General features: G+C 42.7%; 1 protein-coding gene across 1 annotated transcript; it reads right to left on the reverse strand.

Moving 5' to 3' along the window:
- Positions 1–16,397: 16,397 nt before the first annotated feature.
- LOC103640866 (tryptamine 5-hydroxylase) lies at positions 16,398–18,710 on the reverse strand. The gene is made up of 2 exons (XM_008664320.3): positions 17,515–18,710; positions 16,398–17,282 (listed from the first exon to the last, which is right to left on the reverse strand). The coding sequence occupies exons 1-2, from the start codon at positions 18,418–18,420 to the stop codon at positions 16,635–16,637; spliced, it is 1,554 nt and encodes a 517-aa protein (XP_008662542.1). The 5' UTR covers positions 18,421–18,710; the 3' UTR covers positions 16,398–16,634.
- Positions 18,711–27,611: the final 8,901 nt, after the last annotated feature.

A 27,611-nucleotide genomic window follows, 5' to 3' on the forward strand; every position in this document is an offset into this window, starting at 1 on the left:
AAGGGGAGAAGAAAGGAGAAGAAGAGATATTACAAGAAGAAGGGCGGTGATGCCCATGTTTGCCGGGAGTGGGACTCCGACGAGAGCTCCACCGACTCCTCCGACGAGGACGCCGCAAACATCGCCGTCACCAAGGGTCTTCTCTTCCCCAATGTTGGCCACAAGTTCCTCATGGCAAAGTGAAAGTGCATTCATCCCTTTTGTGAGTTTTGGTGATTTGGATAACAACACATTTAAAGGTCTAACAAGTTTGCTAAGTGTTGAACAGGAAATTCAGTATGATGAACATACTTGAATAGTGTATAATGATCAGTGAACAAGGTTCAACACAAGGTCAAATAACCAGTGAGACAATGCAAATGGATATAATATGGTCTCTATATTGGTTTGAATATATGGACAAGTCCTGAGAAATCACTATGCATAAATATGATCATAATAGAGGTTGAAGTGATTAAGAGGATTGGTCAAGCCAAAGTGAATAAGATATGAGGAATCGTGAATTGGCTTGACCATATTACTATTAGTCCATATATGAATATATGAGAATCAAACTGGAGCTTGATTGATCTTAGCAGTTATATCTAGATGACATTCAAGCAAGGTTCACAATATTGAAGAAATGATTCTCTCAATGGATGCTCAATAAGATGTGACTCAAGAATGGCTTGATAGGGTGAAGATAGCAAGGAAAGGGCTTCGAGGAACTAAGCGAAGGTGAAGGCCAAGCGACGGCTTGTAGACCGAGGTACCATGGCTAAGGTGAAGAAGAGAGTACTTGCACTAAGTCGATGAACTAATCAGCTATGAAGAGTTACAACATGTTGATGCATCAGTAAGGTGACTTGAAGCCATGATTTGAACTCATATATGGTGAAATGGCACAAGTCACAGGCTCGATTTGTGTTTGCTTCAAACGGTGAGACAAAGATGTTTGTGATCCTTATGAAGTAACGCCATGGAGAAATCACACATGAGACACCAATTTCTCAAGGAGTTTACTTAATTATATTTTATTTAACTTGAGTATAGGAATCGTCGTACTATCAAGGGGGATCCAAAAAGAAGGTTGGTGTTGGTACTAAAGCTCAAAATCATTGATCTAAAACTTCCATTTTACCCTTGTTAATCCTTAGTGAAAGTATGTAGTACAACCTTTTTAAGTCTATCTTGGCCAAAATTGCTTTTTGGAAAAACAGGTTCAACCGGTTTTAAAACAGGTTCAACCGGTTTTTGCACTGTTCACCTTTTTGGAAAATACTGGTTCAGCCGGACACTCAACTGGACACTCAACCGGTTTTTGTCTGGTGGAAACAGGTTCAACCGGTTTTAAAACAGGTTCAACCGGTTTTTGCATTGTTCACTTTTTTCTGCCAGTCTGCTGTGTCAGCCAAAAAGCTGTGCGCAACTTTTTGAAAAACCGGTTCAACCGGTTTTAGGACCGGTTCAACCGGTTTTGGGACCGGTTCAACCGGTTTTTGGGCAGAAAAGTCAAAAACGGCTAGTTTTGGAGCCCCACCTATATATACTCACTCCCACCTCTCTCCTCCACAGAAGAGCACGACTTGGACTCCATTTCTAACCTGAGAAACACCTCCCACACACCTCTTGCCTCTCCCATTTCAAATCTTTGGAGAGAAATCTTTGAGTGAGATTGAAGAGCTGCGATTTTGGTGCTTCATCTCTAAATCCCTCTTGCTCTTCTTGATTCGAGCTTTGGTACTACATCGAGTTCTTTGTGGATTCATTACTCTTGGAGTTTCTAGCTCCTAGACGACTAGGTGTCTCTTGTGAGTCTCCAAATCTTGTGGAAGACCACAAGAAAGTTTGTATTACCCGCTCGTTTGAGCAAAGATTAGTGTGTGGGCTTGACCTCTGTGGTCAGCAAAGGGAGGATTAGGGTTGAAAGAGACCCGGCTCTTTGTGGGCGCCTCAACGAGGAAGTAGGGCACCTTGGTGGTGTGACCGAACCTCGGGATAAATCTTGTGTCTCTTGTGTTCTTGCTCATTGTGTTTGTTTGTGTTCGTCGTTCTCTCACCATTCCGTGAAAGATTTGTTTATATCTTTTTGGTGTGTGGATTTTGAGAAGTGCCCTTCTCAGATCTACTACTTTGAACCATGTGGATCATTTAGAACATCTCATTTCCAAAGTTAACTAGGTGAATTTCGAGATCAATTCAGTTTTACCTAGTTTGCTTCTAGTTTTTGTTGAAAAAGTTTTAACTTGCCTATTCACCCCCCTCTAGGCAACTTTCAATTGGTATCAGAGCCTAATCCTCGTTCTAACGCTTAACCGCGTGAGGAAAGATCATGTCGAGGGGACTAAGAAACGAAAGTGCTTCTAAGCTTGAAAAAGTTGAGGTTGTCTCGACTTTAACTTTTGGTGCAGATGTTGATCCTAGGGCAATAGACCTTGCCATGAGAATCGCCGAAAGGATGTTCCTCAAAATGAAGGAAGATGAGGCGAAGAACAAGATTGAAGAAGAAGAAAATGATCGATGGAGACCAAACGATGAATCCACCTCTTCACAAGGTTCGTCTTTCAAATCCACTTCTCATATGTGCTTTATCGCTAATGGGAGTGACAGTGAAAGCGAAAGTGAGGATGAGGAGGAGCAAGAAAGTGATAGTGAAGATGAGGATGATCTTCAACAATTCTTCGCTCAGCTAAGCAAGAAACATCGGATGAGCTTGCTCAAACTCATGAAAAGAGCGGAAGAACAAAAAGAAATGCTTCATAAGCAAGAAGACTTCCTCATCAGAAAAATCGAAGACTTAGAGAAGTTGACCAAAGAGCATGAGAAGCTAAAGTGCTCTCATGATGATTTGGTCCAAAGGTATGAAGATATTTCAATTGAGCAAATTAAAGTTGTTAATCATTCATCATATATTGCTCAATTAGAAAATAAAAATGCTATGCTCAAGAACACGATAGAAAGGCTAAATATTGAAAATCTAGCTTTGCAAGAAAAACATGATATGCTTGTGTGCTCTCATAATAAATTTATGGATTCACATATCATGTTAGAAATGGCTCATGAGGTTGTGTTAACTAATTTGAAATCATACCAACCTCACATATGCACATGTACTCAAGTAGAAACTATATTATCATGTGCTAACAAATGTTGCTCTCAAGAAAGTCAATCTTCCATTGAGCTAGAAATTTCAGGAATTAGTGATATTTCTATGACACAAGAAAATAAAGAGCTCAAGGAAGAAGTTGGAAGGCTAAGAAGGAGCTTAACTCTTTTGAAGGGAAAGTGTCATGCTCAACCTTCTCAAGATAATCGTGATAATATGGTGAAAAAGCTTGAGAAGGGGACAACCGTAGCATGCACAAAACCCCTTCAAAAGAATACCAAGCTTTCCAAGAAGGGCATGAGCAAAATCTATGGTGAGAAAATTAATGCTCATATGATTTGCTCTAACAATGTACCTATGTGCTTCAACAAAGAAAGATCAAAGAGAAACGATAGGAGGTGCTATGGATACAAGGAGAAGGGCCATGAAATTGATTCATGCCCCCACATGAAGAATCAAGACCTTGCACGATCAAGAAAGATGACCATCAAAAAGGATGAAAGCAAAAGGCAAATGCATTGCAAGGACAAGCATCGCATTTGCTACAATTGCCGTGAAAAAGGTCATCTATTCAAGGTTTGTCCAAAGGGTAAAACTCCTAAGCCTACCATGTCAATTCATTCATATTCGCTTAGGAGACCCAAAAATGACATTTGTGCTAGAAAGGTAATTAGTTCACCTAAAACTAGCACAAAGGCCATTTGGGTGCCTAAGTACTTATTAGCTAACCTTGGTGGACCCATCCAAAAATGGGTACCAAAATGTACTTAATAAGTTTTACAGGTACCCAAAGATGATATGAAGCTTTGGGGTGCTTGAGCGGTTTAACTCAATTTTTATCTCAAGCTATCAATCTTACATTGTCTATCCTTTAAGATTGACCCAAAGATGAATTGAGTTGTTATATCACTAACTTCATATTCATCTCTAGCAAGAACTTGTGTTGTAGGGAATAAGGATTAACCTTTGTGGGAATCAAGCAAAAGGCCTACAACCAAGTAATATCCAAAGGATGGTAACAATTAATTCTTAAGTGCACATTGCTTTTAATTGGTATATTCCTTTGTGTCTTTTGTAGCCACATAGGAACAATGAAGCACTTGAGAATAAACTTAAAAGATTTTACCTTGCTTTGGAAAGGATCTAATTATATGGTAGATTGCAAGTTCATATTTTTATATTGTGACAATCTACATGATTTAAATTGATTGTATGTATCTTGTGGCATATTTCAAGTTAATCATCATATTATTGCCATGACCTAGACATAAAGAGTATTATCCCATGTTCTTAAATGAATAGAGTGCTAAGTAAGAAATTCAAATTCTTATAGCACTTACCAAATGGGGAAATCTCTATATGACTAGAGTTGTGAGACTAATGTTTCTATCTAAGTGTTTATGTAGTCTCACAACATGAGAATGTGTTTCCCAAATGGAGTGTGCCATTCAACATTCAAAGAAGATCGAACCAATACTATGTGATGTATTCATTCTTGTTTAAATTGGTTTTGAGTCTTCTCCATTAATCACTCACCATGCTATGAATTAAACTTGCCATGTAAACTTAATTAAATAATCATGCTACTTTCATCTTTTTTACAATTGATGTTATGCATGATGCTTGTAAGGGTAATTTATTTCATATCATGAGGTTTCCTTGTTTTAGTAACCTTCTTGTCATTCATATACTAGAGGTTGCTAAATAGGAAACTATTGCTTGTGTTACTAATACAATCTCTTTTAAGATATTTCATGGAAATTCATAAGTAGAGCTTGTGCTCTTTGAATTGGTAAAATCACAAGCTTTAAAGGTTAATCTTCACCTAAAAGAAAGATTAGGAATGCTCAAGGCAAAGGTATGGAACAAATTGCTTCAATTGGTAGTTGATCAATAGTAGTTCCTTCCAAGTGGCATTCTTTCAATTGGTAATAATATATTCTATGAAAAGGAATGTCAATATGAAGGTTAAATTCCTTTTGACTTAAATTTGTAAATTAATGCATATTGTGAATTCACTGCTCCATGTGCATTAACTTAAAAGGAATTTAATTTATGCCTTTACGCCTCAAAAATGATGATTTGTTTGCCATTCATATATAGATATCATCATTCATTAAATACTTCCTTGTACTACTAATACCTCTTTTCAAAGTGTTTTATCGACTAGTTTTAAAAGGAAAAGAGATAACTAAGAAGGAAGTCTCCACAAATGATGAAAAGAAGAATACTAAGGTGACACCACCACAGATAGTAAGATCTGTCAAATTGGTATAACAAATGGTACATTCTATATGGTGGTAAGTATTCTTAGGCATAAGTTAATTTATTGCAAATTTGTCATGCCTTGACCATGATATGTAATATACTCCTCATGAGACTCTTAACTGAATTGAAAGTGCATGTGGCAAGTCATTCAAATATTTGATGCACATATCTAGTGGGAGAACATTATATATCTTGTGTCATAGAGAATAAGTTTCACTTGAGTAAGCTATACTAAGACAATCCAAAATGGTAAATTTGTATCTCATTCATATGGATTGTAATCTTTGTTTTCTAAATAGCTACTCTTGATGCAGTTTAAAATTCCCTTATCGATTAATTCTAAAAGTGCATAAGAATCTTTTTGTTGATATTCATCACATACATATGCACTAACATGGATATGATTTTTAAACTGTAAAAGGTACAATTAGTGATCCATACTCTCTAAATTTTGGAAACCCATATTTTGATATCTTAGGAATCTACTTCAATCGGTATCCATATGCCTCACATTGAATTGGATCACTAAGTTGTAAATTCCATGCATAACTTGTCTTTATGATATGAATGCTTGTGCGACTAACCTTGATAAGCTAGGTGCACCCAAGGTCAAGCTAGGTTCATCATCAAGAAGGCAACATAATGATGTATCAAGAAAAGGAGAAAAGGCTTCTATTCTTAACTCTTGCTTTTATCTGTGTGATTAAATATTGACTTGAAACCATGTAAGATGGTTGTCAAGTATATGTGGGTGCCTACACAAAGAGAAAGGCCACAATAAGGATTGTGTGGGTACTCAAGGCTCTTACTACTAATCTCAAAGGACCCAATTCAAATTGGGTACCAAGATATGAAGCTTAAACTTGTTTTGCAGGATCACTCCTTCAATGGATCAAGTTGGGTGTTCGATAATGAATGTATAAATCATATTTGGAGATAGTAGCAATGGTGGTAACAACTGAATCTCAAGTGCATATTTTTTTAAAAATCTTATCTCCTTTGTGACTTGTGTAGCCACTAAGGAAGAAGAAGCACCTGAGGACATACATCAGTTGTTGATTATGAAATAAAGGTCCAATTGGAAGAAAAATGAATCTTATCATATGATCAATAATTCAAAGCTATGTGATGTATTATCTCTCTCTAATTAACTTGGATTTGATTCTTCCATATTAGACACTCACCATAATATGGCTTAAATTAGACCTTTGGACTTCATTGAATAACCATGCATATCTAAATCTATGTCATTCAATAATGTATTGTGTATAAGGGATTAAGAGAAATTTAGTCCATATTATGAGGTTTCTTAATTTTTAGCAACTCACATGCCTTCCACATAAAAAAAGGGTTGCTAAATAAGAAACTAGTGCTTGTGCTACTAATGCCATCTCTTGTGTTGAGTTTATCCATAGAAAATCTATGTTAAGAGATGGTGCTTGTTTTAAATTGGATAAATCACAAGCTTAAAGGATACTATTCAACTAAAGTAAGATGAAGTTGATAAGAGGCCAAGGTATGAAAACTTCCTATCCTTCAGTTGTTTTAGTATTCTATCCTTAGTGGGATGTACCATAGTATAGATTAAATTCATTGCATTATAAAATGTTCAATAGTGCATATAACTTTGACATCAACTATATGTGTGCACTAATTTAAAGGAATTTAGTCTATCCTTTTGGGTTTCAAGAATGATGGTTCATTTTCATCCACATATAAGGATCATCATTTGTGAAACCTTCCCATGTGTTTTTAATGCTCTCTTTTCTAAGTGTTTGAACAAGGTCCTTCCAAGTGCTTTCAAGATGGATTCAAAATCTACGGATATAAGAGTCTTGGTTATTTCAATCATTGAGTTTCAATGGTGAAAGGGAATTAGGCTTACACCTAGTCCCTAATTAATTTTAGTGGTTGAATTGCCCAACACAAACAATTGAACTAACTAGTTTGCCCAAGTGAATAGATTATACAGGTGTAAAGAGTTCACACTCAGCCAATAAAAAGACCAAGTTTTGGATTCAACAAAAGAGCAAAGTGGCAACCGAAGGCCCTCTGGTCTGGGAGCACCGAACAGTGTCCGGTGCACCAGAGGACTCCAACTCGAACTCGCCACCTTCGGGAATTTCTAGAGGCACTTGCGCTATAATTCACCGGACTGTCCGGTGTACACCGGACAGTGTCCGGTGCGCCAAGGAAGAGCGGCCTCAGGAACTCGCCAGCTTCGGGAAAACGCCAACGGCTAGTCCGCTATAATTCACCGGACTGTCCAGTGTGCACCGGACTGTCCGGTGCAACTCCGGAGCAACGGCTAGTCGGCGCCAACGGCTACCTGCGGCACATTAAATGCGCGCGCAGCGCGCTCAGAAGTCAGACGCGCCCATACTGGCACACCGGACAGCAAACAGTACCTGTCCGGTGTGCACCGGACACCCAGGCGGGCCCACAAGTCAGAAGCTCCAACGGTCAGAATCCAACGGCAGTGATGACGTGGCAGGGGGCACCGGACTGTCCGGTGTGCACCGGACTGTCCGGTGTGCACCGGACTGTCCGGTGTGCCATCGAACAGACAGCCTCCCAACGGCCATTTTTGGTGGTTGGGGCTATAAATACCCCAACCACCCCACCATTCATTGCATCCAAGTCTTCCACTTCCCAACTACTACAAGAGCTCTAGCATTCAATTCTAGACACACCAAAGAGATCAAATCCTCTCCAAATTCCACACAACGCCATAGTGACTAGTGAGAGTGATTTGCTTGTGTTCTTTCGAGCTCTTGCGCTTGGATTGCTTTCTTCTTTCTTGATCCTTTCTTTGCAATCAAACTCACTTGTAATTGAGGCAAGAGACACCAAACTTGTGGTGGTCCTTGTGGGAACTTTGTGTTCCAAGTGATTGAGAAGAGAAAGCTCACTCGATCCGTGGATCGTTTGAGAGAGGGAAGGGTTGAAAGAGACCCGGCCTTTGTGGCCTCCTCAACGGGGAGTAGGTTTGCGAGAACCGAACCTCGGTAAAACAAATCCGTGTGTCACACTCTTCATTTGCTTGCGATTTGTTTTTCACCCTCTCTCGCGGACTCGTTTCTTCATTACTAACGCTAACCCGGCTTGTAGTTGTGTTTATATTTGTAAATTTCAGTTTCGCCCTATTCACCCCCCCTCTAGGCGACTTTCAAATGGGTCTCATATCATGTATGATTGAACCATGCCAAGATGAATGAAGTTCAAGATTGCCTGGTTGGATGAAATCATAAAGAGAAAAGAAATCATAGTGATTCAAGAAGGGAGTTACACTTTTTGTCAACCAAATAATGAAGATGTAGTGACATATTTATATGATATCCTTCATTATGAGGTTTGAGGTTCATATTAGCATGCTTTACCCTTTAGAATTTCAATTGATATACTTTCAGTTCTTAAACTTTCAATTGGTTTAATTTTCATCATCTATGTAAAGCATGTTATGTTAAACCAAGATATAGTGCAAACATCTCCTTTAACCTCATATTGTTGATATGCATAAGTGTACTATGTGTACCCTTGCATGCACAAAATTGAGGGAGAGTTTAGCCTATATCTTGTGAGACTAATGATTTCTTTCAAGTTCATGTTGTTTAGTCTCACACCTTGGTGAAAAGAGAACATCAAATGAGGATAAGTGGTTCCAAGGAAATGATCAAATATTTACCACATGTCACCACATGGATTACTTCTATTGGGGAAATGATATGTGTTCTCTAGCATAAGTTCAATTGTTTCAAATATATTATGCCTTGACCAAGATATATGATGAACTCCTCTAAGAATCTTAATTGAATCAAGTGCATGTTACAAGTAATTCGAGTACTTGATGCATACATTTAAGGGGAGCTCATTCTATATCTTGTGTCCTTAAAGACTAACATTTTCTTTTAGTGAATTTGTGTAGTTCTTTGAAGAGAATGAGTTTCTCTTGATCGTTTAAAAAGGATAAGTTTCTCTTTGAAATGTAAAGCTTATCAAAAGCTAAGATAGAAATTCATGATTATAATGAAGACCATATGGTATGGAACAAAGGTGTGTCACTCCATGAACTATTGTATTACATTTGTGTATCTAGGCTCTTACATGCTAGTGTGTGCATGTAGATGCAATATCTTAAGTCTCACCATAAGGTTGCACTAGTGGTGATGATTATAGAATCTCTAGATATTTGATTAATACCTCTTGTGGTGATGTCATAAGTTTGTCTTAAGTCATCTTAGTGAGGTATGAGTCAAACATGCTAACTTCTCAAGAATCTTGGCTTAAAATATTGTATATCATGTCTATTAGTATACCTTTTGATTATGAGTAATTCCTTCAATTGGTGCAATTTCATATTTTCATACTTTATTTGTATCAAGGTACAAATTGTATAACTTAATCCCCTGACCTCACAATTCCAAGTGCATAAGGTAAAACAAGTATTCATCACTTGTATGCACACATTTAGGGGGAGAATGGTCTATAATTTGAATCTTTGAGACTAACTTCATTTTCAAGTCTATTATGTGTGTAGTCTCAAATTAGAAAGGAATCTTCGGGCAAAGAGAATCGCTTCCACTGCAAATTTTGATGGGTATCAAAGATTCTTTGCTCCAATAAATGTATCTTCTATACATTTCATAAGAGAATGAGTTTCTCTTGTATATGCTACTCCAACGTCATCTAAAATTGGTAAATATGTATCACATCTTTGTGGATTACAAATATCTGAAGTAGCATAGCTTATAGATTCTCCTGTCTAGAACTTAATTGATTAAATAGTGCACATGTTTCTTATGTCGCATGATTATGTTCAATTGATACTCCTTTATGCTAATGGTACTTTAAGTTGCAAATAAGTACTCTCAACAGGTATCAATTGAATTCATATATATGTGTGCACTAAAACTTGAGGAGAACTTAGTGTAATATGCAATTAGTGATTTGATTATCTATCAAATTGTATCAATTGGTGGTTTTCAATTGATATTTTTCGTACATGATCACTAGTTGTATAATTCATACTTGTGCAATTTTCATGCTGCCTCTTGTTATGATAAGAAAATGCTAGGTGACATCTAGACTCCAGGTATCAAGATTTATCTTTCAATTGGTATGGCAATATTCATTTGATATCTTGGACCTATGTCACAATTATGCCAACAAGAGATTGCAAAATGAACTCTAAATACAACACAAGTGTGGAACACCCCTTTGAAAAGGTAAAACGCAAAGGTACGTCACTTATGACACTTCTCCATTACCTTTGTGCCATATAAGGACCCTTTTCATGATAGTGTGTTCAAATCTTGATTAATCATAATTCCTACCCTTTATATTCTTTATATTTTTTTGGAGATTTATGACAAAGGGGGAGAAATTTTGCATTAAAGCTTACCTTTAGTCTTATGTAACTAAGTGTTAGAAGACTTTAAAAAGGGGAGAAATAATTAAAAAAAGGAAGTCATAAGAATAATAAGATGTAGAAAGTTGATGAGTGCATACTATGTCATGAGCATCACGTTTATTTTATGACACACTGCACCCTATGAATAGTATGATATAAGTTATCTCCATACTTTGACCCAAATATGTGCTTTTGGTATTTGAGTACAAAACTGGTATTTTCTGAAATGCACATATTTAGGGGGAGGAAACTATATCATAGGATTCAAAATCTTATTTATCAAATCTTATGTAAGCTTTCAATGTGTTGTCATCAATCACCAAAAAGGGGGAGATTGAAAGTGCATTCATCCCTTTTGTGAGTTTTGGTGATTTGGATAACAACACATTTAAAGGTCTAACAAGTTTGCTAAGTGTTGAACAGGAAATTCAGTATGATGAACATACTTGAATAGTGTATAATGATCAGTGAACAAGGTTCAACACAAGGTCAAATAACCAGTGAGACAATGCAAATGGATATAATATGGTCTCTATATTGGTTTGAATATATGGACAAGTCCTGAGAAATCACTATGCATAAATATGATCATAATAGAGGTTGAAGTGATTAAGAGGATTGGTCAAGCCAAAGTGAATAAGATATGAGGAATCGTGAATTGGCTTGACCATATTACTATTAGTCCATATATGAATATATGAGAATCAAACTGGAGCTTGATTGATCTTAGCAGTTATATCTAGATGACATTCAAGCAAGGTTCACAATATTGAAGAAATGATTCTCTCAATGGATGCTCAATAAGATGTGACTCAAGAATGGCTTGATAGGGTGAAGATAGCAAGGAAAGGGCTTCGAGGAACTAAGCGAAGGTGAAGGCCAAGCGACGGCTTGTAGACCGAGGTACCATGGCTAAGGTGAAGAAGAGAGTACTTGCACTAAGTCGATGAACTAATCAGCTATGAAGAGTTACAACATGTTGATGCATCAGTAAGGTGACTTGAAGCCATGATTTGAACTCATATATGGTGAAATGGCACAAGTCACAGGCTCGATTTGTGTTTGCTTCAAACGGTGAGACAAAGATGTTTGTGATCCTTATGAAGTAACGCCGTGGAGAAATCACACATGAGACACCAATTTCTCAAGGAGTTTACTTAATTATATTTTATTTAACTTGAGTATAGGAATCGTCATACTATCAAGGGGGATCCAAAAAGAAGGTTGGTGTTGGTACTAAAGCTCAAAATCCTTGATCTAAAACTTCCATTTTACCCTTGTTAATCCTTAGTGAAAGTATGTAGTACAACCTTTTTAAGTCTATCTTGGCCAAAATTGCTTTTTGGAAAAACAGGTTCAACCGGTTTTAAAACAGGTTCAACCGGTTTTTGCACTGTTCACCTTTTTGGAAAATACTGGTTCAGCCGGACACTCAACCGGACACTCAACCGGTTTTTGTCTGGTGGAAACAGGTTCAACCGGTTTTAAAACAGGTTCAACCGGTTTTTGCACTGTTCACTTTTTTCTGCCAGTCTGCTGTGTCAGCCAAAAAACTGTGCGCAGCTTTTTGAAAAACCGGTTCAACCGGTTTTGGGACCGGTTCAACCGGTTTTTGGGCAGAAAAGTCAAAAACGGCTAGTTTTGGAGCCCCACCTATATATACTCACTCCCACCTCTCTCCTCCACAGAAGAGCACGACTTGGACTCCATTTCTAACCTGAGAAACACCTCCCACACACCTCTTGCCTCTCCCATTTCAAATCTTTGGAGAGAAATCTTTGAGTGAGATTGAAGAGCTGTGATTTTGGTGCTTCATCTCTAAATCCCTCTTGCTCTTCTTGATTCGAGCTTTGGTACTACATCGAGTTCTTTGTGGATTCATTACTCTTGGAGTTTCTAGCTCCTAGACGACTAGGTGTCTCTTGTGAGTCTCCAAATCTTGTGGAAGACCACAAGAAAGTTTGTATTACCCGCTCGTTTGAGCAAAGATTAGTGTGTGGGCTTGACCTCTGTGGTCGGCAAAGGGAGGATTAGGGTTGAAAGAGACCCGGCTCTTTGTGGGCGCCTCAATGAGGAAGTAGGGCACCTTGGTGGTGTGACCGAACCTCGGGATAAATCTTGTGTCTCTTGTGTTCTTGCTCATTGTGTTTGTTTGTGTTCGTCGTTCTCTCACCATTCCGTGAAAGATTTGTTTATATCTTTTTGGTGTGTGGATTTTGAGAAGTGCCCTTCTCAGATCTACTACTTTGAACCATGTGGGTCATTTAGAACATCTCATTTCCAAAATTAACTAGGTGAATTTCGAGATCAATTCAGTTTTACCCAGTTTGCTTCTAGTTTTTGTTGAAAAAGTTTTAACTTGCCTATTCACCCCCCCCTCTAGGCAACTTTCACAAAGGACGACAAAAGGAAGAAGGTAAAATCAAGATCCTCCACCAAATATGAAACCTCTAGTGATGAGGATAATGCTAGTAATGAGGATGATAACTTGCGCATTCTTTTTGCCAACCTAAACATGCAACAAAAAGAAAAATTAAATGAATTGATTAGTGCTATTCATGAAAAGGATGATCTCTTGGACACCCAAGAGGACTTCCTTATTAAGGAAAACTTGGATGGCTTGAATGTGGGGTGGTTGGGGGGTATTTATAACCCCAACCACCAAACTAGCCGTTTGGTGAAGGCTTCTGTCGCATGGCGCACCGGACAGTCCGGTGCGCCACCGGACACTGTCCGGTGCACCAGCCACGTCACCTGGCCGTTGGGTTCCGGCCGTTGGAGCTCTGTCTTGTGGGCCCGCCTGGCTGTCCGGTGGTGCACCGGACAAGTCCTGTAGACTGTCCGGTGTGCCACCCGCGCGTGCTCTGTCCTCTGCGCGTGCAGGCGCACATTTAATGCGTTGCAGTCGACTGTTGCGCGCGAAGTAGTCGTTGCTCCGCTGGCTCACCGGACAGTCCGGTGTTACACCGGACAGTCCGGTGAATTTTAGCGGAGCGGATTCCCGAAGCTGGCGAGTTCAGAGTCGCTCTCCCTTGGGGCACCGGACACTGTCCGGTGCTGCACCGGACAGTCCGGTGAATTATAGCGAAGCGCCTCTGAGAATTCCCGAAGGTGAGGAGTTCAGCTTGGAGTCCCCTGGTGCACCGGACACTGTCCGGTGGCACACCGGACAGTCCAGTGCGCCAGACCAGGGAGCACTTCGGTTTTCCCTTGCTCTTTTTGTATGAACCCATTCTTGGTCTTTTTATTGACTTATTGTGAACCTTTGGCACCTGTAGAACTTCTAGACTAGAGCAAACTAGTTAGTCCAATTATTTGTGTTGGGCAATTCAACCACCAAAATCAATTAGGAAATAGGTGTAAGCCTAATTCCCTTTCAATAACAGTGCAACCATGAGGGTGGAATGGGACACCCTTAGCTGAATAATTAGAGGAACCAGAGGAGTAGTTGGCTTCGCCGTAGGGCCGTCAATGGGGTCCGGGCACAGTACTTGCTCTGCCGAGGCTGGTTGCAGAGGTTCTTTGATTTGGTTTTGTTAGTCACCCTTCCTTTGGGGAGATGTACTGTGTTTATCAAACTGGAGAAACCTAACGGGCGGCTATGTCCTCTGGGAAATCTTTGTGAAGGCTACGTAGTGAGACCCTGCTAGGTCACCTTGGTAGTGATCAGTGGGGAGGCTAGAACCCCGGGAAGAATGGGAATCACAGCTTCTGGGTAAAGTGTGCAACCTCTGCAGAGTGTTAGAAACTGGTATATCAGCCGTGATCGCGGTTATGAGCAGCCTTGGGATCCTCTTCGATTAGAAGAAGCAATGGTTACTTTTATGATGATGATGATTAACAATGGTGATTATAATCGTAATCTCTGGTATTTCCTCTTGGAGGGAGTGCCTCTGGGTAATAACTGGGTTATTACTAAAACTTGGTTCTACTTATAGTAATAAAACTTGACCAACTAAAAGCAACTGCTTAACCTTAACTCCACATACAGCTAGTCCACTTTAGCCAAACGGAACATTTGCTGAGTATGTTGAAGTGTATTCAGCCTTTCTTTACAAACCACCCCACCCCAGGTTGTCCCCATTGTTCTCGGTGCTCAGGAGGTGAAGCTGGCAACATAGATGACTTCGAGGAGTTCCAATAATACGATGAGTTCTAGTTTATCTTAGTAGCAAACCCCCACTCAGCTGCATGTGTAGGCTTACATTCTACGTTTCATTACTCCGCACTTTGATGTTATTGTTAAACACTATGTTTATGTAATAGACTCTGTGGATGTCTCAGACATCTTGATGTAACTAAGTACCTTTCCGCTATTTAATCCAAGCATTGTGTGATGATGATGTCCAATTATGTAATCGCTGTGTATGTGAGTTCTGATCCTGGCACGTACATGGTTCGCATTCGATTTACCTTCCAAAACCGGGTGTGATACTATTGATCATTGCCGGCTATTATTAAATGTAACCTTCAATATATATACTTTAATATCAGCCAATAATCACATCATTGCTATGTCGGTATTTATTTTATAATTTTTTAGTTAATATAAAACACATTGTTTTATTAAAATAAAATACAAATACATCCGATTACATAACTAGTTAAATAAAATTTATATAGTTCAATATAAAACCACAAAACATAAATAAAAATTACATAATTTATAAAATTAACTAATACACTACTACTCATCTTCCTTATCTTTCCCTTTCACCTCTTTGTCGCTTTTTTGTTTCTGATTTCAGTTGCTTTGTTCACCTTTTTAAGACCAATGTACGTCTTCGTCCATATCAGTGGTGGAGTGATCTAACAATTTATTAAATTACTCAAATAATTCATTTTTAGTAATCCTCACACTAGCATTATAGAACTTCTTTAACATTCCTTTTTGCATAGAAGGGGACTCGTTGTTGTTTGTTGCTAAGTCTTTCCCCTTCAATGGAGCTTTTGCTCTATCACGGCTATCAACACCTAAGAAAACATGTACCCTTGATTATTGCAAGGATAGGCTCAAAGATCCCAATCTAAGTGTCGGGAAAATGATCTTCGGGCCCTTAGTGCCCACTAATCAGTAGGACGTGGAAATGCCACCTCGGAAGGACCCACCCCTTGATAAACCCGAGGCACTAAGCCGAGGGTCGGGCGAGGCAGCCGCAGGGGGGTCGAGCGGATCGAGGGGAAGCTACTCGAGTGGATTCCACGTCTGACCGAGATTGACCCACTATGACGCTTTAACTGCGCCTGGCGGCGAGCCACAAAGGGTGAGTCGGTCCACCTTCCACTCATGACCTATAAGCTCCTAGGCTTGCGGCACACTCATGACCTATCGAGCCTAGGCCTGAGCGCGTTGGGCGTCTATAGACCCCGTAACATGACGAGCCACGCCGAGACCCAGGCTATGGCAGCCAGGGGTCAGTGCGGCATAGGGACGACAATGATGGCGCTTGAGCACCTATCGACCCAGGCTATGTGTTCCATTCATCCACATTTACCGAGGCGGGGAGGACAGGAGAATCCCTTGGCCCGTTTCCTCTTCGCCACCCGGGTGCTCAGGCCCCTCTATTTTTTAGGATCACGCCGCCAACAAAAATTATTCCGGTGTTTACCTCATCCCCACGTGACTCTCATCCAAACATTATAAAAAATGTAGCCACATCCATACGCCCTCCTTGTACATCCTTTTTATATTCCGCAAACCGCTACGTTACAAAAAGAAATAAAAATACAATGTTGTCTATTAGCGCCCCAAGAGAGAACACTAGCCAAAATACTTGCTCTGTAAAATAACAATAAAGTTAATAATCATCAAACTTTATTTGGAACCAAGACGCCAAGACTTATTATACATAATCTAATCACACTTATTAATTAAACCTCGTTAAGCTCCTCCCCCTTGAACTCGTAGGCCTCGCTCTTTGTGACGACCACGAACAGCGGCTCCTTCTTCCTGGTGGCGAGGCCGAAGCACTCGTCGAGGTTGACGTCCTCGGCAGCAACGCCGGGCGGCAGCGCCCACTCGAAGTGGTACAGCAGGCTGGCCAGCGACACCTGCACGGTCGCCAGCGCGAAGGTGTAGCCGGGGCATCCCCGCCGGCCGCCGCCGAACGGCAGCAGCTTGTAGTCCGGGTCCTTGAGGTCGATCTCGCCGCCGTTCTCGAACCGCTCCGGCCGGTACTCCAGCGGGCTGTCCCAGATCTCCGGGTCCCGGCCCATGGCGAAGGTGTTGATGAACACGCGGGTCTTGGCCGGGATGTGGTAGCCGCCGAGCGTGCAGGCCGCCACGGACTCCCGCGGCACCAGCAGCGGCACGGCCGGGTGCAGCCGGAAGGTCTCCTTGATGATGGCGCGCATGTAGTGGAGCTCGCCGACGTCCGACTCCTCCACGCGGCCCTTGCCACCGACCACACGCCGCACCTCGTCCTGCGCCTTCTTCAGGATGCGTGGATGCCGGACTAGCTCCGTCATCACCCACTCCAGGGTCGCGAACGTCGTGTCGGTGCCGGCCACGAACATGTCCTGCGGTATCAACCGTGTTGTTAATTTCTGTATATTAGTATTAGTATATTTATAGTGGTAAGATCATGATAAAGCATTAATGATTCATTAATGTATACTCCTATATAATAATATAGACTCAGGAGTAATGGCGTGTCAGCATCACCGTGTCTGATTCTCAAGTCCTGATTGAATTCAACGCGCAAGCTCGCTAGAGGAGGAGGATGGGGACTGGAGTGGCAAAGGTACCTACCAGTACGAGGGCCTTGAGGTTGTCGTCGGTGAGTGGGACCTCCAGATCTGGTGACTTCTGGACTCGGAGCAGGACGTCGACAAAATCCTCTTCACGGTCACCAGGGATGCGCTGGCGCTTGCCGCTGATGTGCTCGTCCACGATCTCGTCGCAGACCGCGCGGAGGTCGGCCAGGCAACTCTTAAGCCGGCGGCGGAGGCCAGTGACGGTGCTAGCGACAGGCTCGAGCTCCGGGAAGAAGTCGCCGACGGTGAAGCCGGCGAAGAGGTCCTGCGCCTCGGCGAGGACGTCGCCGAGCTTGTCGCCCTTGCCGTGCGGGAACCGCCGCCCGAACGCGACGCGGCAGAGCACGTCGTTGGCCAGGTTCAGGAAGCACTCGCTGAGGTCCACGGGCTGCTGCGCCGGGGAGGTGTTCTTGGTGAGGCGCGCGAGGAGGCGGCGGAGCTCCTTCACCCGGACGGCGCCGTAGGTCGCCACGCGGCGCGCCGAGAGGAGCTCGGAGACCACCACCCGCCGCGCCATGCGGTGGTAGGGCCCCGCCGGCGCGAACGTCACGTCGGAGCACCCGAACGACAGGAACTGGCCCGACAGGAGGTGCGGCCGCGACGCCAGCGCCGGGTCGTTGGTGGTCAGCGCGGCGCGTGCCAGCTCCGGCTTGGAGATCACCACGGCCCGCACGCTGCCCAGGCGCAGCCGAAGCAGTGGCGCCTTCATGGTACGCGCCAGCTCGGCCATCGCGTGGTGGGGCATCTCGGACAACAGGTGGAGGTGCCCGATGACGGGCCAACCCGGCGGCGACGGAGGCAGCCGCTGCGGCGACCGGCGCCTCGTCGTGTAGTAGACATACGCGGCGGAGAGCGCCAGGAGGAGGAGGGACGACACCCATGACACGAGGTTCAGCTCCATGCGGGCCGTCGATCAGTGGCCACTTCGGTCACAAGTTTCGCTTGTGTGCTAGTTTGGCTTGTTGCTAAAAATGCGCTGTGGTGTTTATATATAAATACTAGATCAATAGGTAAAAAAAATGTACCACGTTGACTTTAGGGTTCGTGGTAGGTGAGGAAGTGGAGACTGCGTGTTTGAACAACAGTTTCAGTTTGCGTGGAGATGCTTGGTTTGCTTGATCTAGAGACTGCGTATGTACATTTGTTAGAAAAATAGGACTTGCTAGAATTTTGGTGTTTGAATTTTAGTTTTTTTTTTGCAATGGTTATTATGTATATCTTATATCAAAGTTTTTGTTTTTTTGTTCAATATAACACCACAAATCCGATAGAATTTGATATATGCCGACGTAAAGATAATTAACAATTTATAGTTTTCTATAGCCAAACGAAGATAAACAAATATTAGAACATAAAAAACAATTAATAAATTATAAAATAATAATATATTTATACTAGTTGTTGGTGCTATCTAAAATCATCTTAAAATTCAGTCACGTAAAATAATGGAGAAGTATAGACAAATTGCACAAGCAACTCCAGCTAGATTCTGCCGCCGTATCTAACTGGTGTAAGTTTTCAAACGAATGTATCTCCTGACGCTATAGAAGCCCATCCTGCAGATACGATGACCAAGGGAAGCAGACAACTAGGCCAGCGTGTCCCTATCGTTAGAATAATCCATGTAAACTATCCACTAAAAACATTTCAAGATTCTTTTATTGATTGTCTCCGCTTTTTATATAATATTTTTTGATTTGGCTAACTGATGTTATTATTTACTCCATGTAATATGTCTTGGTACAATACGGCTAATGAAGTGAGCGATTAGAAGAGAGTTCACAATGACTAACTGAACGAACAAAGATTATAAAATGACATAATTCCACCATACAGAGATCAAATAAGAGAAAGTTTGTGAGCTCAAGTTTCTAAAATAAGTCACATGAACTCAAACTTATGAAAAAGATAGATCAAAATATGGAGTGATTGCTAAAGTCAGGCATTAATAAAAACTGAATGTGCTCCATATAAATTATGTTACTTCGTAGAAATTACTAATGTTTAAAACCAACAAATAACCTTTCATTTTACTATTAGTGTGATAAATCATTGTTACTCCATCCAATTCAGCAACCTCAAACAACATGGAGTCCATTGCGCCAATGTGGTCTCAGAAACGACCTAATGCTTGCAAGAGCCAAGAACGACGTGCTTGGGCTGTAGCCTCGGCCTGTAGTGCTGGTCCGGTCCGACATGATTATATTTTTTATTTTACAAAAAAAGTATATACATATATACAATTTATATTCTGTGGTCTCAGAAACGACCTAATGCTTGCAAGAGCCAAGAACGCCGTGACGTGTTTCGGTTGTAGCCTCAGCCCGTAGTGCTGGCCCGGCCCGACACGATTATATATTTTTATTTTAAAAAAACGTATATACATATATACAATTTATATTCAATATTAAAAACATCTGAGTATGATATTCTACTGGTTTGACAACTTCAGTAGTGTCTCCCACCTTAATGTTTTTAACATTTTATGTTGATTTAATCAAATGTACCGACGTGCTAACGGGTTGGCCCGACACAGTCAACATACCGGCATGACGTGCCTGGGCCAGAGTTGTGGCCCGCAGGTGTCTGGCCCGTGTCGAGCCGCCGTTTGGCCATCTATAGACGTGCGGATTAATTTGAACAAATGGGCCGACAGGCTAATGGGTTGGCCCGGCATAGTCAGCAGGCCGGCATGACGTGCCTGGGCCAGAGTTGTGCCCCGCGGGTGTCTGGCCCGTGCCGGGCCACCGTTTGGCCATCTATAGACGTGCATCGGATTAATTTGAAATAGTTATGAGGAGTTATTTGTAAAAAGATGACGCGGGACAACCGTTGAAACTGGTACTTTAAGTATAGTATAGAAATAGAATTAGAATATACACACACATGATTTTTGTTTTACTTTTTTGACGACTAAATGCACACAAAAAAACTGTGAATCCTTTTTTTGTTCTAACTATAGGGACCAAATTTTAGGTAACCATGGTAGAGTGATGAAGCTAAAGTAAATCAGATCAGGGTGCACATGTATTAAAAGTGTGTGATAAATTTATAACAATTTATAGGTGGTGTATATACTAGTTAAAATCATTAGTTTTATAATTTTTTTGTGAATGCATGTGTATGTAGCTTAGAGAGTGTTTGTTTGAGATTATAATCTGTCCAGATTATATAATTCAACGATTTTTTAACTAAAGTGGTGTTTGTTTGGGATTATAATCTATCCAGATTATATAATCCAACAACTTTTAAACTAACACTTAGTTCAAAATTTGTTGGATTATATAATTTGGGTAGATTATAATCTTAAACAAACACTCCTTAAGTGTTAGTTTAAAAGTTGTTAAATTATATAATCTGTATATTAAATTATAATTCCAAACAAATATCACGTAGTCCCTGCCACGATATCCATCTTTCTTTGGGGCCTCTACTCTTGTTTTGGGGCACATGCCTGCAATAGCCTAACTCCATCACGACAAACAAGTTTAGCAGACCTCATTAATGCAAGATTCGTTTTTTAGGAAAAAGAAATAGCTTGCTCTAGACTCTAGAGATGTTAGAAAATCACAACAGGACTAGATCTATGAGGGCATCGACAATGATATGAGCCAGTTACTAGATTAAAGTCAACCTCTCTAAATAACTCATCAGATTTTAAAATGTGTATAAGATAGCTCTTAACAAAGCTTTTTAGTGCCATGTATTAAAATATCTCTATTACTTATTAAGGTTGTAAGACCTGTCATTCCGTGTTCTGTCATTCTCATTCACCCTCCCTCATTCCGTATTCTGCCACCATTCCAGTTCTGTCATTTTCATTCCCCCTCCTCACAGCCCATTCCCATGTTTTGCCACCATTCCCTATTATGTCATTCTCATTCTTTTTTTGTCTTTCCTATTCCCCTTCCTGTCCCCCTCCCCGCACAACTCATTCCCATGTTTTGTCATCATTCCCTATTATGTCATTCTCATTCCTTGTTCAACTCATTCCCATGTTTTGCCATCATTCCCTATTATGTCATTCTCATTCCTTGTTCTGCCTTTCCTATTCCCCTTTCCGCAAAGCCTTCTCTCATTCTTATTCCCTCGTACAACCACGTCTAAAAAATACAAATGGCCCCAAGGGGATTCGAACCCGCGACGCCTCAAACAAATGCGACTAGTAGCTACCACTGCACCACATGTGTGTTTATGTCTATATCTATGACAGGAAAAATATCTACTAGACTACTGCATCTCTCGCCAAGGCCAACTGCTACCCTTGCACAATGCATAGTAGTAGATAAGTATCACCGAGATTCTTGAATTATATTTTTGGATGGAGGGAGTAGTATTTAAATAAGAGCCTTGCATGCAATTTCTTTTGTTTGAATCATGTTTTCAAATTAAATTCATTTTTTTTGCATGCATGGCATTTATTCTCCGTAATATTTTTCTATGTATCTGGCTTGTGAGTCATTTTCATAAACCAACGCCAAGGATGAATCCACGTTTCTTACTTGGAAACCCCGAACAAACACCACTTGCAGAAGGTGCTCGCGTTAGTGTCGCTCATCGACGACGAGAAGAAGCTTGGCGACTGTCAGTCTGACCTCTAGAAGCAGTCCTACGTGGCCGCATGCATCGCTGTGTACGACAGGCTCCGGCGCAGCCGCCGCTTAGATGCGGTCCAGAGCGGCTGCACCGCGCTGTCCATCGTCAAACAGGGGGCCTTATGGTCGTCGCCAACGTCGGCGACTTTCAGGTTGTTCTAGGCACCGCATCCAACGACGGCGCCATCACGCTGTCCAGCTTATCGTCCACCTGAAGCCCAACCTACCACGTAAGTCGCTACTGACCGACTATGAATTCTTGTGCGCTGGGACGATGGCCGTTGCTGACGTTGTGTGGATGTCCTCGAATATGATGTATGTAGAGGAGTAGCGCATCCAGTGGTGCAACAGCCAGATGTACTACCTCGCTGATGAGCCCGGGGTGCACTTCGTCTGGCAGCTCAGCCAAGAGTCATCGGTACTCGCTATGTCGCACGCGTTCGACGACTACTATATCAAACACTGTGGCGTCATCTCGGCGCCGGAGGTGACGTAGAGGAGGACAGACAACAATGATCAGTTCGTCATCCTCACCACCGTCGGGGTAGCTTTTGTGCCGGTCTGCCTTTAATACTCTTCGCAAACACGCACTTGCCTTTTGTTTAAGCAAGCGCGTATGGTGGTGTGTGCCTGATGACTGACGATGTACGAGGGAACTTCTTCCGCCAGGTGTGGAACGTGCTCTCCAATGACGAGACCATGCAAATCGTGGCATATATCAAAGTCTGCATGATACTGATGATCACAATGTAGTGGTGAAAGAGCTAGATTAAAATAACAAAATTTATGTATGGTCGGGATTACAAACAGATTATGAAACCTTTTCTCACGACAGTATAACATATATTTTGTATATAAGTTACCGTGGTATTATATAGGAAAATTCATGGTATGCCATCAGATTTTATATTTATTCCTTGTGTGCCACTGAGTGGTATATAGGTACATTTTTGTGTGTGTATGACATGTGGGGCTAGTGGCACACAAGTAACGAGTATATTTTCCGATGGCATACAGGGAATTGACCCTATTATATATTCCCGTTGCAATGCACGGGCACTCACCTAGTAATACGATATGCTTTGAGTTCAATCTCTACTCCTTTAAAACACCAGTTTCGTATGGCGTGCGTCACGTGCAAAGCGCATAGGTCTCTCTCTTCTCCATGTCTCATCTAACAATGGGTCGTTACACCACAGATGGGCCATAAGAAACCCACCGAGCCCAACGCAATAGGAAGTCACACGCAGCGCAGCGCTCCCACATAATACAAACTCCCTAGATGAAGGAGGACGAGCAACCGAACAAGCTATAAAAAAGGTCGGATTGTTTTTACTAATATGTGACACTCTAGAGAAGCATCTTCCAATTGATTTACTTAAGAACAAGTTCTCACTTTAAATCATTGCAATTTTTCCTCTTCTTTTTTGAGTTAGAATAAAAAGAAAAAAGAAAGCAATTTGGCATCTTTAGCATAATCTATATTTTCACAAAATGGATCATAATAAAATAGATTTTAGGTATCTAGGGAAGATTCACTTGGAAGTAACTATTTCCTAGATACCCATGCAGGAGACTTCGCAGTGGAATGAATCAACTCAAAAAATCCCTAAATTAAAAAAGACCTAAAGTTAAGGATTTATCAATGGGTAATGTTGCTCCAATATCTAACCAAAGAGCTATTGCAGTATCGATTAAAAAATGGTCGTAGCTACTAGGCGATGAAATCAATTTTGGAATTTATTGACATTCTCAAGAAAGGGTACTATTAATAAGTCTGTTGGCACAAAAATCATTAAGACAACGCCCAATAACTTATTGGGTACTGTACAGAGTATTTGAAATATGGGGAAAAAGTACCACTTAGGTAATATTTCCAAAGGAGTGCATACGGATCCACCAGTTCACCAATCATTGACAACTCTAGAACCACTAAACCTACATTACACGCAATAGTACCTAAACTTACTACCCCAGACTGACGCATCAAAAGGTGTGCCTCTCTCTCTCCTTTTTTCCACTCCTTTGCAGGTAACAGGAAGAGGACACCCCCTCCTCGGGCTTCCTTCCTCGCGAAAGAATAAGAGAGAAGTCGTATATTGTTTAGGGGTTCGAAGGTTGAGCCCTCGACAGGGTTCGGGAAACCACCCCAGAACACATGGGCTCCAGGCCCTTTACTGATCAGGGGTTCGTAGGTTGGCCCCTCGGAAGGGTTCGACAGTCGCCCTAGAGCACGGAGTTAGGGATGACTATGGGTACGTCCGTACACGGCCAACACTCGGGCTATGATCCTGAGGTACCTTAAGACATATTCGAGACCCCGGGAGCTATTCGTGGCGGTGTCCCATCAGGGAGGCATCGAGCCCTCGGACCCCATCAAATGGGTCCGGGACCAGGCAAATCACCCGCAGGTACTTTTGGGGCGTGTCTCCAGGCCACTAGCCGACTCCTATCAAATGGAGCTCGAGCCTCCGCTCGGATTACCCATTAACAGCTCACTAGAAACGTCATGCCCATTGCCCATCGACGGTAGCATGGTGCTTTCCCCCTCTTCCTCCTTGTGGAAAGGCGACGAAGAGTTGTACCACCAAAAAGGTCAAGGCGCCCCTCGATCGTCCTCTCACCAAGTGTAGAGGCTCGAGGGCTACCCTTGCACCCATGCTACAACAAACTTGTTGGAAACTCTAGCAATCCAACGTAGACGCTCGGAGGCTCCCTTCGCACCTAGGCTACGGCCAGGTGACGGGTGAAGTCAACGATGCCTACAAAGGAAAAAAATAAGACCTCGGAGGAGTCAACTACTCCTTCGAGGCCTCGAAGGCTACACCCGATGGGTGCGCTCGCGCTCACCCATCGAAAAACAAGATCTTCCACTTCTTAGAGAAAGGTGGCATATCTGCACAAAGAACAGAAGAATCTCCAAACAAGTGTCAAAACACTTCTTTGGAAGGCTCGGGGCTACTGAAAGGGAATTAGGCTTACACCTATTTCCTAATTGATTTTGGTGGTTGAATTGCCCAACACAAATAATTGGACTAACTAGTTTGCTCTAGTTCATAAGTTATACAGGTGCCAGAGGTTCACACTAAGCCAATAAAAAGACCAAGAAAAGGGTTCAAACAAAGAGAGCAAGGGACAACCGAAGGCGCCCTGGTCTGGCGCACCGGACTATCCGGTGTGCCACCGGACAGTGTCCGGTGCACCAGGGGACTCCAAGCTGAACTCTTCACCTTCGAGAATTCTCAGAGACGCTTCGCTATAATTCATCGGACTGTCCGGTGCACCACCGGACAGTGTCCGGTGCCCCAGGGGAGAGCGACTCTGAACTCGCCAGCTTCGGGAAACCGCTCCGCTATAATTCACCGGACATGTCCGGTGCACACCGGACTGTCCGGTGAGCCAGCGGAGCAACGGCTACTTTGCGCACAACGGTCGACTGCAACGCATTAAATGCGTGCCTGCGCACGCAGAGGACAGAGCACGCGCGGGTGGCACACCGGACAGTCTACAGGACTTGTCCGGTGCGCCACCGGACAGCCAGGCGGGCCCACAAGACAGAGCTCCAACGGTCGGAACCCAACGGCCAGATGACGTGGCTGGCGCACCGGACAGTGTCCGGCGGCGCACCGGACTGTCCGGTGCGCCATGCGACAGCAGCCTCCACCAAACGGCTAGTTTGGTGGTTGGGGCTATAAATACCCCAAACACCCTCACATTCAAGTCATCCAAGTTTTCCACCTTCCAACTACTTACAAGAGCTCTAGCATTCAATTCTAGACACACCCAAGTGATCAAATCCTCTCCCAATTCCACAAAAGCTTTAGTGTTAAGTGAGAGAGATTTGCTTGTGTTCTTTCGAGCTCTTGCGCTTGGATTGCTTCTTTCTTTCGTTCTTACTTGCGAACAACTCAATTGTAACCGAGGCAAGAGACACCAATTGTGTGGTGGTCCTTGCGGGGAAGTTTGTTCCCGTTTGATTGAGAAGAAGAAGCTCACTCGGTCCGAGGGACCGTTTGAGAGAGGGAAAGGGTTGAAAGAGACCCGGTCTTCGTGACCACCTCAACGGGGAGTAGGTTTGAGAGAACCGAACCTCGGTAAAACAAATCCTTGTGTCACACTCCTCATTCACTTGCGATTTGTTTTGCGCCCTCTCTCGGACTCGTTTTATATTTCTAACGCTAACCCGACTTGTAGTTGTGATTAAGTTTGTAAATTTCAGATTCGCCCTATTCACCCCCCCTCTAGGCGACTTTCAATTGGTATCAGAGCCTGGTACTTCATTAGAGCTTAACCGCTCGAAGTGATGTCGGGAGATCACGCCAAGAAGGATATGGTGACCGGCGAGAAGCCCGCTACAAGCCACGGGAAGGCTCCATCGGGAGAGTCCTACAACAAAGGGAAGGGGAAGGAAAAAGAATCCCCTTCACACAAGTCGCGTCGGAGCGGTGACAAGAAGAAGAAGATGAGGAAGGTGGTCTACTACGAGACCAACACCTCATCGCCATCCACCTCCGGCTCCGACACGTCGTCCGTCACTTCTAAGCGCCATGAGCGCAAGAAGTTTAGTAAGATCCCCCTACGCTATCCTCGCATTCCTAAACATACGCCTTTACTTTCCGTCCCATTAGGCAAACCACCAATGTTTGATGGTGAAGATTATGCTAGGTGGAGTGATTTGATGCGATTTCATCTAACCTCACTCCACAAAAGTATATGGGATGTCGTTGAGTTTGGTGTACAGGTACCATCCGTAGGGGATGAAGATTATGATGAGGACGAAGTGGCCCAAATCGAGCACTTCAACTCCCAAGCCACAACTATACTCCTCGCCTCTCTAAGTAGAGAGGAGTACAACAAGGTGCAAGGATTAAAGAGCGCCAAGGAAGTTTGGGACGTGCTCAAGACCGCGCACGAGGGAGATGAGCTAACCAAGATCACCAAGCGGGAGACGATCGAGGGGGAGCTCGGTCGCTTCCGTCTTCGCCAAGGGGAGGAGCCACAAGACATGTACAACCGGCTCAAAACCTTGGTGAATCAAGTGCGCAACCTCGGGAGCAAAAAATGGGATGACCACGAAATGGTTAAGGTTATTCTAAGATCACTTGTTTTCCTTAACCCTACTCAAGTCCAATTAATTCGTGGCAATCCTAGATATACACTAATGACTCCCGAGGAAGTAATCGGGAATTTTGTGAGCTTTGAGTTCATGATCAGAGGCTCAAAGAAGATCAACGAGCTTGACGGCCCCTCCACGTCCGAAGCACAACCGGTCGCATTTAAGGCGACGGAGGAAAAGAAGGAGGAGTCTACATCGAGTAGAACACCCATCGACGCCTCCAAGCTCGACAACGAGGAAATGGCGCTCGTCATCAAGAGCTTCCGCCGAATCCTCAAGCAAAGGAGGGGGAAAGATTACAAGCCCCGCTCTAAGAAAGTGTGCTACAAATGTGGTAAGCCCGGTCATTTTATTGCAAAATGTCCATTATCTAGTGATAGT

The sequence above is a fragment of the Zea mays genome, chromosome 10, assembly GCF_902167145.1.
Source record: "Zea mays cultivar B73 chromosome 10, Zm-B73-REFERENCE-NAM-5.0, whole genome shotgun sequence".
NCBI lineage: Eukaryota > Viridiplantae > Streptophyta > Magnoliopsida > Poales > Poaceae > Zea > Zea mays.

What these genes read in the sequence shown, in the direction of transcription:
- LOC103640866 (XM_008664320.3), bottom strand. Translation starts at nt 18,420, where the DNA reads ATGGAGCTGAACCTCGTGTCATGGGTGTCGTCCCTCCTCCTCCTGGCG. An exon ending in ACCTCAAGGCCCTCGTACTG is followed by an intron (nt 17,283 to 17,514) that starts GTAGGTACCTTT and finishes TTGATACCGCAG; the next exon opens with GACATGTTCGTGGCCGGCAC.